The sequence below is a fragment of the Procambarus clarkii genome, chromosome 4, assembly GCF_040958095.1.
Source record: "Procambarus clarkii isolate CNS0578487 chromosome 4, FALCON_Pclarkii_2.0, whole genome shotgun sequence".
NCBI lineage: Eukaryota > Metazoa > Arthropoda > Malacostraca > Decapoda > Cambaridae > Procambarus > Procambarus clarkii.
In genome coordinates this window covers 6,413,635-6,426,052 of record NC_091153.1, presented here as the reverse complement: position 1 = coordinate 6,426,052, position 12,418 = coordinate 6,413,635, and the positions used below count along the sequence as shown (strand labels likewise).

Here is a 12,418-nt window from a genome sequence, read left to right as displayed (position 1 = left end):
GCTTAAGGTGGTTTGCAGTGGTAGACCCCCATGCACAGATACCATAATTAAGATAGGGGTAGATTAGTGCATAATATAGTGAGAGGAGAGCAGAGTTAGGAACATAATATCTGATTTTGGAGAGTATACCAACTGTCTTAGAGACTTTCTTAGTTATGTGTTGAATGTGGGTGCTGAAGTTGAGTCTCTTGTCTAGGAATAGGCCAAGAAACTTGCCATCATTTTTATTACTGATGTTAATGTTGTCTATATGTAGCTGAATTGCATTTGATGATTTGCTTCCAAATAAGATGTAGTAAGTCTTTTCGATGTTTAATGTTAGTTTGTTCGTTGACATCCATAAGTGGACTTTTTTTAATTCATTATTCACAACATTATTTGGTGTATGTGGGTTGAGGTTTGAGTAGATAAGGGTAGTATCGTCAGCAAACAATATAGGTTTGAGAATATTAGAGACATTAGGCAGATCGTTTATATATATAAGAAATAGAAGAGGTCCTAAGATGCTGCCCTGTGGCACTCCAACGGTAATTGGTAGAGTGGAAGAAGTTGTATCATTGATGGTTACATATTGGTGTCTGTCACTAAGATAGGATCGGATGTAGTCAAGGGCAAGGCCTCGGATTCCATAATGCTGGAGTTTAAGTAAGAGGTAGTTGTGATTAACAGTATCAAAGGCTTTTCTTAGGTCAATGAAGAGTCCAATCGGAAACTCATTTTTGTCAAGGGCTGAGTAGATAATGTCAAGGAGACTAATGATTGCATCATTGGTGCTCTTTTGGGACCGGAAGCCAAACTGGCAGGGGCTGAGTATGTCGAATTTTACGAGGTAGGAATAGAGCTGTTTGTAAATAATTTTTTCAAATATTTTTGATAGAATGGGTAGATTTGATATTGGTCTATAATTGTTTATGTCCGCCGGATTGCCTCCTTTATGGACTGGCGTTACTCTTGCTTTTTTGAGGATATCAGGGAAGGTGTGATACTCTATAGATTTGTTGAACAGTAGTGCTATGGGTGAGGAAAGGGCATGGGAGGCTCTCTTGTACACAATGGACGAAATTTCACTGGTGTTCCCTGCCTTGGTTTTTAGAGAATGTATGATGGACACAACATCTGCCGGGCTGATTGGTGAAAGGAGAAGAGAGTTTGGATAGCTGCCTGAGAGATATGTGTTAATATGTGTCTGAGTCTGTGGGATTTTACTGGCAAGATTAGCACCAACCGATGAAAAGAAACTATTAAATTCATTTGCCATTTCTAAGTCAGTTGACGGTATACCCCCATCCTTGTAGAGTTTTATTTGGTTATGTGAGTGTTGTTTAGTTCCTAGGATACTAGAGATAGTTTTCCAAGTGCTTTTCATGTTGCCTTTTGCTTCATTGAATCTATTCACATAATATGCAAGTTTTGCCTTTCTTATGATACTGGTAAGCATTGATGAGTACCTTTTAGCTACTTCCTTTGAAACTAGGCCAATCCTAACTTTCTTTTCATATTCATGTTTCTTGTTGATTGAGTTGAGAATGCCACTTGTGAGCCATGGATTGTTTAATCTTTTGTCAGTTACTTGCTTGGTAAGAAGGGGACAATGAATGTTGTAGAGGCTTAGAGTTTTGGAGATGAAGAGGTTAGCTAATGAATTTATATCATGGGTATTATTGAATTCAGAATCCCAGTTAATATTGTAAAGTGCCTCTGTAAGATTGTCTAAAGCTGATTCACTGTGTAGCCTAAATGAAAGTTTCTTGCTTTTTGGTGGTGTTATGTCCATGTTCGCTATGAGAAAGGTAGGATAGTGGTCAGTTGTTCTGTCGTAGATTATACCAGATACAAGGGGAGCTGTTATGTTTGTCCATATGTGGTCCAAGGTAGTGGCTGATGTTTGAGTGACTCGGGTAGGTTTGGTGATTGTGGGGATTAGCATACAGGAGTTCATGCTGTTAAGGAAATAGTCAACTTGAGAGCAATTTTGTTGACCCAGGTCAATATTAAAATCTCCTCCCAGAATGAAGTGGTTTTTGTTGAGATTGTTGTTTATAATAAGATTCCTTAGGTTGTCTGAGAAAGAAGCTATGTTAGTATTGGGAAATCTATAGATGGCTCCAATAGTCAAAGAAGATTTAAGGGATTTAATTGAAAACTGAGCAAAAGTATATTCACAGTAGTCATCTCTGTCACTAATAACACTGTTGCAGATAAATGTATCTCGGTAATATATAGCTGTGCCACCACCTTTTTTATTAGGCCTACAGTTATGAATGGCTTTATAACCAGCTAAGTTGTAGAGTTGGGTATAGTCTTTATTTAGCCAAGTTTCTGTTAAAATAATGAACGATAGGTTAGTACCTATTGCTGTGAGTAATGCATTTAAATCGTCAAAATGTTTACCAAGTGATCTAACATTTTGGTTATAAACTGACAGACAGGTGCTATTTTGGAGTTTGTTTTTAGCCTGGTGTGCTGTGAAATACTTGCAATAATGATGATCAATGTGCTGGTTGGTGTAGATATGAGACAGAAGATTTTGATCAGGATCAATATCAGTGAGCATAGAGATGCAGAGGGATCACGATATAAGATCAAGCCTGGTCGTTATATCCTGCCGGTGTTCTCCCTGCGTCACGATAACGAAGGCCTCCCACTACGGACACCCCCCAAAAAGTAAGACACTTATGGCGCTAAATCTTTGCTTAATTCACTAGTCGGGAGTTTCTCAAACATGTCTCGGTAGACTCGACAATTTAGTTCCTTAGATCAAGTTTACCATTAAAGAGAAAGCAAATGAAGTTTTGCCATTTCTGGATATAAAGATTTATAGAAGAGATAGACCTTTTAAGTTCAATGTTTACATGAAGGCTATTATAATATTTACTCGTTTGTCCATTATTTTATCTTTAGTCATCACTTCAAAGCATTTTCCTCAATGTTTCTGAGACTTGAGAGTATTTATTCCCGAATTTACTGACAAGGAAATGGCCAAGATCTATGAAATCGCGACGAAGTTGCAATATCCTAGATCAGTGAATGGTTTTTAGATAAACGATTTTTATTACGATTTTTAGATAAATATATTTATTGACGTTAATGATCTCGGCGAATAAACCGTTTTCTCTCAATAAGTAAAGAAAATGGACATTGTTTTAGAATGAGTTTCTTGGGTAAACTTTAGCTTTTTCAATAAGCATATTGCACACATTATTTTTTAATAGAGAGCATTGGTGTGAAATTGACGTGACACTAACATGTAGACTTTCACCCCTCGTCTTTAACGTGATGTAAAAGATCGTGATGAACACCTGGAATGACGGATATTTGTGGAACTCCCTTCTATGCACAGTCCCCGTGGTGCAGTGGTAACTCGCCAAGCGTTTCGGAAGCGCTTTGGCCTGGCTTCGTATCCTGCTCTGAGAGGATTGACTGGGCGCCAATCCTTAACTGTAGTCTCTGTTTACCCAGTAGTGATTGGGTACCTGGTTAAATGATTTGGCGGGTCGTATTCCGAGAAAAATTAGGATTAAATCCTGCCAGTAACGCTGTGTGTTGGTGGCTTTACAAGAATGTAAGAACTCTTGTATATATATAATAAAATTAGGTAAAAAAAATTAAATACACGTCATTAAAAAGTAGAACAATGAAATACCTAATTTCAGCACCAAGTATTCTGCCCTGGGCCACTAACACATACTTAGTACTTTGCTGTCTAGAAATATAACTACATCAGTGTAATTTCTTATAGTCACCACTTTATATTAACATGGTAATTACGTAAACTCAAATTCTGCCATTTACCTATATTTATTTGTTGTTAAAGACTGACGGCTTCATCTTTTGATTTTAAATTCTGTGTTAACTTTAGGATCTCTCCTGAATGTTTATTTTTCTGTTTGTCCAAAGTTGGAGGCCAGACGCTTGGGGCTAGCCTCACCCAAATTTATAGGGAAAATGGTCTATGGTACTGGACGGACACCGGCTGGTTGGGGTAGGCCTAAGTTAAATGATTTAGGAAATATTAGTCAATATTTGCGCCCCCCCCCCCCACACACCCCCGTCCGATTCTCGCGGATTCAATTCTGGTCAAGCGTGAAATATTGATCGATATTCTCGAAGAGTTTTTCAGTCATAAAAAAATCCTAAATACAATAGCTTATGATGTATAAGTGTATAATGTACAATGTATTATATATATACATATATTATATATTATATATATATATATATTATATATATATATATATATATATATATATATATATATATATATATATATATATATATATATATATATATATATATATATATATATAACTTTTTCCGGCTTACCAACACAATATATATACCAACCTATTGTATACCTGCTTCATAAAACACACTAGTTTTCAACCTATTATCTTTCTACCTCATAAAACATACCAGTTATACGACCTATTTCCACACAGCCTCGTAATATACACCAATTATTCGAACTCTTACGTTAATGCCTCGTGAAACACTCGTTAATCGGCCTCGTTAAACGGAGGCGAACAACCATTCAAATTAGACTGGCCGAGTGCTGTCGCAGCCTCTCGTGTCTCCTTCTATTGTCGTTTATTGCCAAACTAATACCACCCTCTTGACGGATCGCTTCCGAACACAGATTACTGGAGCGTGGCTGTCGCTACATCATCCGAGCCTCGTAATTAATGGAGGACGGAATAAACGATGGGTTCTGTTGATTATTAAATGATTAATTTGACGTATGATATCCATTACCTGCACCCCCTTCCTCTCCCCTACTACCACCCCATCCTCTTCCCTCATTCCACACCCTGTCTCTCTCCTTACCTTTCTCACTGACATTTCTTCTCCCTCATAATTATCCCCACCCACCATCTGTTTTAACTAAGACTAGAGTTTCCGATAATTGCCAATAAAATTACTGTATACTGTGAACTTCGAGCCGTTTTCATACGTGAGCTTATTTTGATGCTGGCCAAATGAGATACAAAGCTGGACACCGTAATAGTATATAACAAGGCTCTCAGCCTTGTAAATACACAGAGGAAGTCTTAATTTCGTTTTAAAACTCTGTCAAGGAGGCGACATGCCAAAAAGAAGAAATCTATGTTGGGGAAGATGCTTGAGGGCGACTCCATCATACAATGGCGGTGCAATTCGGGAGGGAAGAGAGCTTTCCCGCTCGAGGAGACCAAGAGCATTGTTGGTACAGTGCCAGGTGCTGCTTGATTGGTCGGTGGCACGGGCCTAGCCAGGTAGACCAATCACGTAGCGACCCGGTTGTGATGTAGCGGGACGTCAGGTCACCCAATTCAAATTCAAATTTGAATTTGATACTGCAATCATTTGCAGTTTAACATAACTAAGTTAAGTCTCAAAAATAATGCTCAAGAGTCATATTCCCGACAGGCTTCGTATTTTGTAAAACTGCAATATGGGCAAAATATGTAAATATAAAAAATCAATACACTCACTTATAATCTTAATTAGCATTGGCTATAATATCGTTGAACTCAAGTTGAAGACTTACTATGTATAATGGATAATTAGCTAGTTACTTAAGTTTTCCATGAAACGTAATTTAAGGGATGGAAGAAGTTGTGAGGGAGGAGGAGATAAGGCTGTGTGAGTCTGACCAAGTGGCTGACGTGGGAACCATGCAGGCCCACCTGCTGGGATATTATTGGGATAAATATTCTGTTATCATCATGAATTTCATTATTAATATTATCATCGTTCTCATAATCATTATTATTTTTTTTTACTGGGATTTCCTTGGTTTGTCACATTGCATCTTTTGTTTGGTGGTTTATTTATTTTTTATATTTTATTTACTTGTTGATAAGCTAAATGGTGGGTTTGCAATACTCTGAAATTGGTAAAATACACACACAGACCATCAGGCATATTTCTTCTATGTTGGAAAGTCTGTAAATGTATGACATTGGAACAACCATATAACTTATTTTTATTAGGCACACAGCCTAGTCTTGAACTTGTCTAGAATTGAAATTGTCTGAACTTGTCTTGAACTTGAACACCCTAGTCTCTACTGCAGCCTAGTAGTCTAACTACTATTGACAGAAATCCCAAATATGAGAGATATAGTGTTTTCCATCCCTTAGTATCTAAATAATTTCTTCGAATTTACCCACTGAGTGATTTTGATTATCTTTTTACTTATGTCATAATAATCTTAACAAGAAAAACACATTTTATTAAGATCCATTGTAATTTCAGCTTCTTGTATATAATTAACTTTTCAACATAATAATATTATTTTAATAAGATGATGCTTGAAATATTTAGTGGCTTAAAGTTTCTCATAATTATCAATGCGAGCGTCGAGTATCATGATAAACTGAGGAGAGGCGAAGGTTGGCTGTGACAGTGCCTCCTCGACCGCCGCCGTGAGTAGACATCTGCCTCTGTCTTATCCACTTGGGCTGGACGGTAGAGCAAAGGTCTCGCTTCAGCAGGTCGGCGTTCAATCCCCGACCGTCCGAGTGGTTTGGCACCATTCCTTTCCCCCGTCCTCAGTTCATATCATCATAACACTAATTACCATCTAATTCTTATATTCTGGCGCCAGCAGAACAGGACAGTTTTTGTGTACTGGCCATTAATACACAAGATTTCACATGCTAAATACTTTAAAACATTGTAAACCAATAATTCAACAAGTCGTGATAACGAATGCTGATTTCTGTATGGCGTGATGTTCCAGATGTTGCCAATTTTCCTCCTGGCTCTTGCGGCCTTGTGCTCGGCGGATACTCCAGGGAACTGCATGTTTGAGGACATCGAAGGTACTTGGACCTTCTCGGAGACGGAGCGGACGGGGGACAACACCATCAGCTGTGACGAGCTGGGCCCCATCGTCCACACCAAGACCTTCACCCTCAGCTTCCCCAACACTGTCAACGATGAGCTGGGCAACCACGGAACCTGGACCCTGATCTACAACCAGGGCTTCGAGGTGAGTCCTGTTTTCTTCGCCGAAGTAAAGCATAAAGCCTAATATTTCATGTACACGTATATGGTGTACTGAGCTTGGGAAAATATATATTATTCGAAAGCTGTACAGATAGAAATAAGGGAAGGTAATATAGGTTATAACCTTATACGATATTATATGATCTAAGGGAAATAATGCGATTTCACATTATTTCAGCGTCACAAACTGTTATTTTAGTTTATTTATTATGCACCCCCATACATCCTTTAGACTGTAATGGAAAAGGTTACAGACACACGTATTGAGTTCAGGGACTGACCCCGAAAATTCATGTAGCTAAGCAAGATACAGTCTTGATAAGCTAGTTACAAAATATAATGCATATTGTTAGATCAACAATTATTAGGATAGAGAGCAAGTGTGGTTTTGTGAGAAAAAACGAGCAATTTTTAACCCTTGATTCACTTGTTATTTTTTCGTTATGGGATTAGAATAAATTATTTTGCTTCAATGATTTGAAGTATTTGTTCATATTTTAAAATTTATGCTATGTCAGTCACATCTGCAAATATGTTCCTTAGTTTATGTCAGTGAGAAGTTGAGGCTTCATATAATACCATGTAAGGTCACTTACTCCTCTATAACATATGTTTTACATTTATTAAATAATATTTAACGGGGAAAAATAAATTGCGATACAAAGAGGAACACGAATAAATTCCTCTTGCATGTAATCCCGTCCACCAAACTCTTACTCTTTCCTCAGTGAATAATATTTTCCGTCCGCCCTCTTACCCTTGTCTTGCGAACAGGTGAACATCAACGAGCGGTCGTACTTCGCCTTCTCCTACTTCGAAGGTGACTTCTTCTCCGCAACTTCTTACTGCGACCGCACCTTCAATGGCTGGTCGCGCGACCGAACAGTCAGGAACTGGTCGTGCTTCACCGCCCAGAAGAACACACAGGTACATTCACACTAGTGACGATTGTGCAAGTGGTGTACATATAAAGGGCTCATTGGTGGGCTACATATTGGTGTCTGTCACTAAGATAGGATCGAATATAGTTCACCGCAAGGCCTCGGATTCCATAATGGTGAAGTTTAAAAGGTAGTTATGGTTTACAGTATCGAAGGTCTTTCTCAGGTCAATGAAGAGCCCAAATAGGAATTATTATTATTATTAATAGTAGTAGTAGTAGTACAGTAGTAGTATTATACACATTTAAGTTAAAATCTTCCTTTTTACAGCCCCATAACAAAGGGCATCGTTCCTGTTATTTATGAAATTTAAAGCTGTTGCTGTATTGCCAAAAATTTGACAGTGTCTCAAGCGAGGCTCCACCTATTGTTCGTCTTGTTCTCCAGGTGGCGCCTCGCGTGAGTCAGAGACCCGTACAGAGAGACCTCGACCATTTCTTCAGCAACGACCACAGCCTCATCGAGCAGATCAACGCCGCCCAGAGCTCGTGGACAGCTAAAGCGTATCCCGAGTTCGAGATGTTAGTAGTGTGCTTGCTTTAAAGTGTCATGTTTATTTCAATATTGTCATATACACTCATGATTATGCACTGAATAGCTACTTGTTTTCCAGCTTAACTTCAAGCATCAGTGACAATTTTAAAAATCTAAACATTTATATAATTAGATTAGAATCAGAATACTGATGGTGGCTCCAGGTACACGAGAGAGGAGATGCAGCGGCGGGCCGGTGGGCTGCGATCTCCCGGCTTCGTGAGGCCTCGTCCGGCCCCCGCTACCGCAGAACAGAAGGCTCGGGCTGCTCTTCTCCCGGAGAGCTTCGACTGGCGTGACGTGGATGGTGTGAACTATGTGTCACCCGTGAGGGACCAGGGCGGCTGCGGCTCCTGTTTTGCATTCGCCTCCATGGCCAATCTTGAAGCCCAGTTGAGGATCGCCACCCGCAACGAGCGACAGGATATCTTCTCCCCTCAGGCAAGACTTGAGCAATAATATTTATAAAATAGAATATCTGTCAGTTTTTCTGTCCGAAATAGATGAGACGTTTTGGCGCTAGCTTCACCCAACTTTCCAAGATGACACATGAGGGGGTGGGGAGTACTGAGTGTCATAGGCAAGTTGGGATCGGCCACAGTCCCAGTCTTTAAGAAATATCGGCATCTATAGCGATTTTCATGAAGTCTGAAGTCGTGGATGATCTAGCTTCTCTCACACAGCCTTGATCTAGTTTCTCTTACTTAGTGTTGCCTCTCCTCTCCTCGTGAGGTGACCTGGAGGTGACCTAACCTAACCTTGACCCGGTGTGACCTTCTCCCTCAGGACGTGGTGTCGTGTTCCTACCTGGCTCAAGGATGTGATGGGGGCTTCGACTACCTGATCGCCGGCCGTTATGCCCAGGACCAGGGCGTCGTTGCTGAGGAGTGCAACACCTACGTAGGCGTAGTAAGTATCTGGCCTTCACCTCCCTGTGAACAGGTAATATTATGGAAAGATTACGGGCTATTCATGCCCGTGCCACCTCTTGGGTGGCTTAATCTTCATCAATTTTCAATCGGTAAAGAGAAACGAGAAATCTTGGCATTTTATTATTTACTTGGGTACGTTTCTTTTGATGCCTCTGTTCACCTAGCAGTAAATAGGTAACCGGGAGTTAATCACCTGTTGTGAGGGGCATCTTGGGTCAGCAGTTCGACCTTGAGGAACCTTGATATAGGTCTAAATGCAGGCTTCCTGTCCCAATGGGAAATATATATTTAAATTATATTACGATTTTTAATGCAAAATACAATTACATTTATTTCAATAATTTATATTGACAGTGATTTGTTACAATTAAGAGTTAATTGGGTAGTGTGCATCTGGTGCACTAATAAGAGGCCGTGGGAACACTGACCTCTCCACCTCTTCAGGACAGCCAGTGCTCCACAACCGAGTCCTGCTCTCGTACCTACGTCAGTGAGTATGTACACGTTGGAGGCTACTACGGTGCCTGCAACGAGGAGGTCATGCTGGAGACCCTCGTCAACACGGGACCCATCTCGGTGTCCTTCGAAGTTTACTCTGACTTTAGTTTCTACAGCGGCGGCATCTACCACCACCTCGATCTCAAGAACGACTTCAACCCCTTCGAGGTAGCAGCTCTTGTGCAGGCGATGAGTCACAATAACGTGGCTGAAGTATGTTGACCAGACCACACACTAGAAAGTCAAGGGACGACGACGTTTCGGTCCGTCCTGGATCATTCTGATGGACCATTGGACCATTGAGAATGGTCCAGGACGGACCGAAACGTCGTCGTCCCTTCACCTTCTAGTGTGTGGTCTGGTCAACATTAGCAGCGGTGTTGTGGGAGCCAGTTCTTTGGTCACCCATGTTGGTGTCTCCTAGTTCATGCCTTTGATTTGTATTGTATCACGAGACGAGTAAATATAGTTTAGGCCAAAGGACTTATATGGCGATAATTATTTCTATAGTCATCTTGCTAGTTATAGAGCTTATTATTACTAATATTATTGCACACCCCATTCACCCACTGCTCCACAATTAATGTTCTTAAATAAAATGGTAAAATGAAAGTCAGTACACACAGAAATCACAATAGCGTGAAGCATCAAATGAACAAATCCACAAGGAATCCTTGGTAGGTCAAGTTGATTTCCCGGTTGCAGTTCTTATCACCATGTCGTAGCTCAGACGATTAAAGCGCGTCTGGGATCCTCTAGGACCTAGGTTCGAGAGGGCGGCCCTTGTGGATTTGTTCATGAAAATCAATTATAACGATAATCAAGCATTGTCTAGAACTTTAGTACTCACCTCACCTAATTGTGCTTGCGGGGGTTGAGCTCTTTGGTCCGGCCTCTCAACTGTCAATCAACTGGTGTACAGATTCCTGAGCCTCCTGGGCTCTATCATATCTACATTTGATTTAGTGGTTTACCTTGCACGCAGATCACCAACCACGTGGTGCTGGTGGTGGGCTACGGGGTGGAGGAGACCACGGGCGAGAAGTTCTGGACGGTGAAGAACTCTTGGGGCGCTGACTGGGGCGAGGACGGCTTCTTCAGGATCAGGCGAGGCACGGACGAATGTGCCTTGGAGTCCATGGCTGTTCAAGTCACCGTAATACCTTGAGAAGGTGCCCAAGAAAAGAAAGCAACATCGAATATAATAGTATGAGAAGAATACTTAGAACAGTAAAATAAAATATTAAAAAGGTGTATTTTTTTTTTACCTAATACTTTTTGGGGAATTTGATATATATATACCGCTCTCATGAGTCGCTCTTCTGAGAGTCGTACTGAGAGTCGCTCTTCTGAGAGTCGTACTGAGAGTCGCTCTTCTTCTGAGAGTCGTGAATATTTTCATGTTTTACTTATATAATATTACACCAGGTATGTGATAAAATGAGTACCAAATGTTTAAATATTTAATATACTAAAATAGATGCATGACTAGTTAAGCTCCTTCTTTAGTGCTATCAGCCTGTTTAACTAGTAGTTAGGCCTATATGTATCACTCGGTGATTGACGGAGAGATAGGAGATGGCGAAATTAACCAATCAGAGCAAAGGTAGCAGGAACTAACATGCCGTCATTGGTCGGTGAATCCCTGCACGCTGACAATGCTAACATTACGCCCAGTAACTAGTCAACGATGCCTGTAGTCGACGGCTCTTTCGTTTCAAGCAGTGACTGTGGTGGTGGTGGACTCTAACGAGCTGAGAGGAAAGCAATTGTCTGGTGGGGAAATCAAGTTACTTCCTCGGCGGTCACTTCGGTAAACGCTTTTGCCAACAAGCTGCACTGACACTGCTTTACCAATCAACGTGACACTGCTTTACAGTCAGTCAAGACTGTAGCAGCAGCAGTAGTGGACTGCTGCTGCTAGGGCTGGCAGAAGAGCAGTCACTGACACTCATAGTGCAGAGAGCCCGTTTATAAAGAGATATGTGTTTAACCCCGCGAACTAAACATACGGACAGCACAAAACATCCACTAGACACTGTTACATTTTAATTGCTAGAATTAAGCTGGGGAATATCTATACTATGGCTGCAGGTAATGCATCCCAATTGTAATCTATATGAACAAGACCTAGGGTGAATGACTTCAAACCAATTGGTATGAGATACTTTGAGCTCTGTAACTACTTCATACACTCACGAATATTGGAAGAGATCATTCTTATGCTCTACCCAGAGTTTGCTAGTGCAAGCTAATAGAGTACTCTCGTATCTTGTGTTTTCTCATTCCATGTATGACTCTCTGTGGGACGGGGATATTATATAAACTCTTATCTAGTTCTTGATCTGTACCCCTGTACGTCTTGATGTACAATAGGATAGCATCACATTGCTGTGTGTGTCTAAGCGTATTAGCAAAATATTTTGCTTCACTTCAAAATCCATATTTAAAAAATCCACATAAACAATATGAGGACCTTTGACAAGCCGCCGGCTTCCCGTTCCCGTCGAGGCCACAAGA

The 12,418-nt window shown here is 40.6% G+C and overlaps 1 protein-coding gene across 3 annotated transcripts; it reads left to right on the top strand.

Moving 5' to 3' along the window:
* The first annotated feature begins 6,331 nt into the window (after nt 1-6,331).
* On the top strand, nt 6,332-11,150 carry LOC123752289 (dipeptidyl peptidase 1). 3 transcript variants are annotated; one of them, XM_045734348.2, is made up of 8 exons: nt 6,332-6,407; nt 6,725-6,976; nt 7,768-7,920; nt 8,322-8,455; nt 8,633-8,909; nt 9,255-9,377; nt 9,845-10,066; nt 10,884-11,150. In XM_045734348.2, exons 2-8 carry the CDS (start codon nt 6,725-6,727, stop codon nt 11,064-11,066), a joined length of 1,344 nt encoding a protein of 447 aa, XP_045590304.2. In that variant the 5' UTR covers nt 6,332-6,407; the 3' UTR covers nt 11,067-11,150. The 3 variants fall into 3 exon arrangements, with proteins under 3 accessions (XP_045590304.2, XP_045590315.2, XP_045590310.2); XM_045734359.2 differs by having other exon boundaries at nt 6,401-6,476; XM_045734354.2 differs by having other exon boundaries at nt 6,401-6,506.
* The last annotated feature ends 1,268 nt before the right edge of the window (nt 11,151-12,418 follow it).

Coding starts and splice junctions, on each gene's coding strand:
- LOC123752289 (XM_045734348.2), top strand. CDS start 6,725: ATGTTGCCAATTTTCCTCCTGGCTCTTGCGGCCTTGTGCTCGGCGGAT. Junction 6,977..7,767: donor TCTACAACCAGGGCTTCGAG/GTGAGTCCTGTT, acceptor TCTTGCGAACAG/GTGAACATCAACGAGCGGTC. Junction 8,456..8,632: donor GCGTATCCCGAGTTCGAGAT/GTTAGTAGTGTG, acceptor TGGTGGCTCCAG/GTACACGAGAGAGGAGATGC.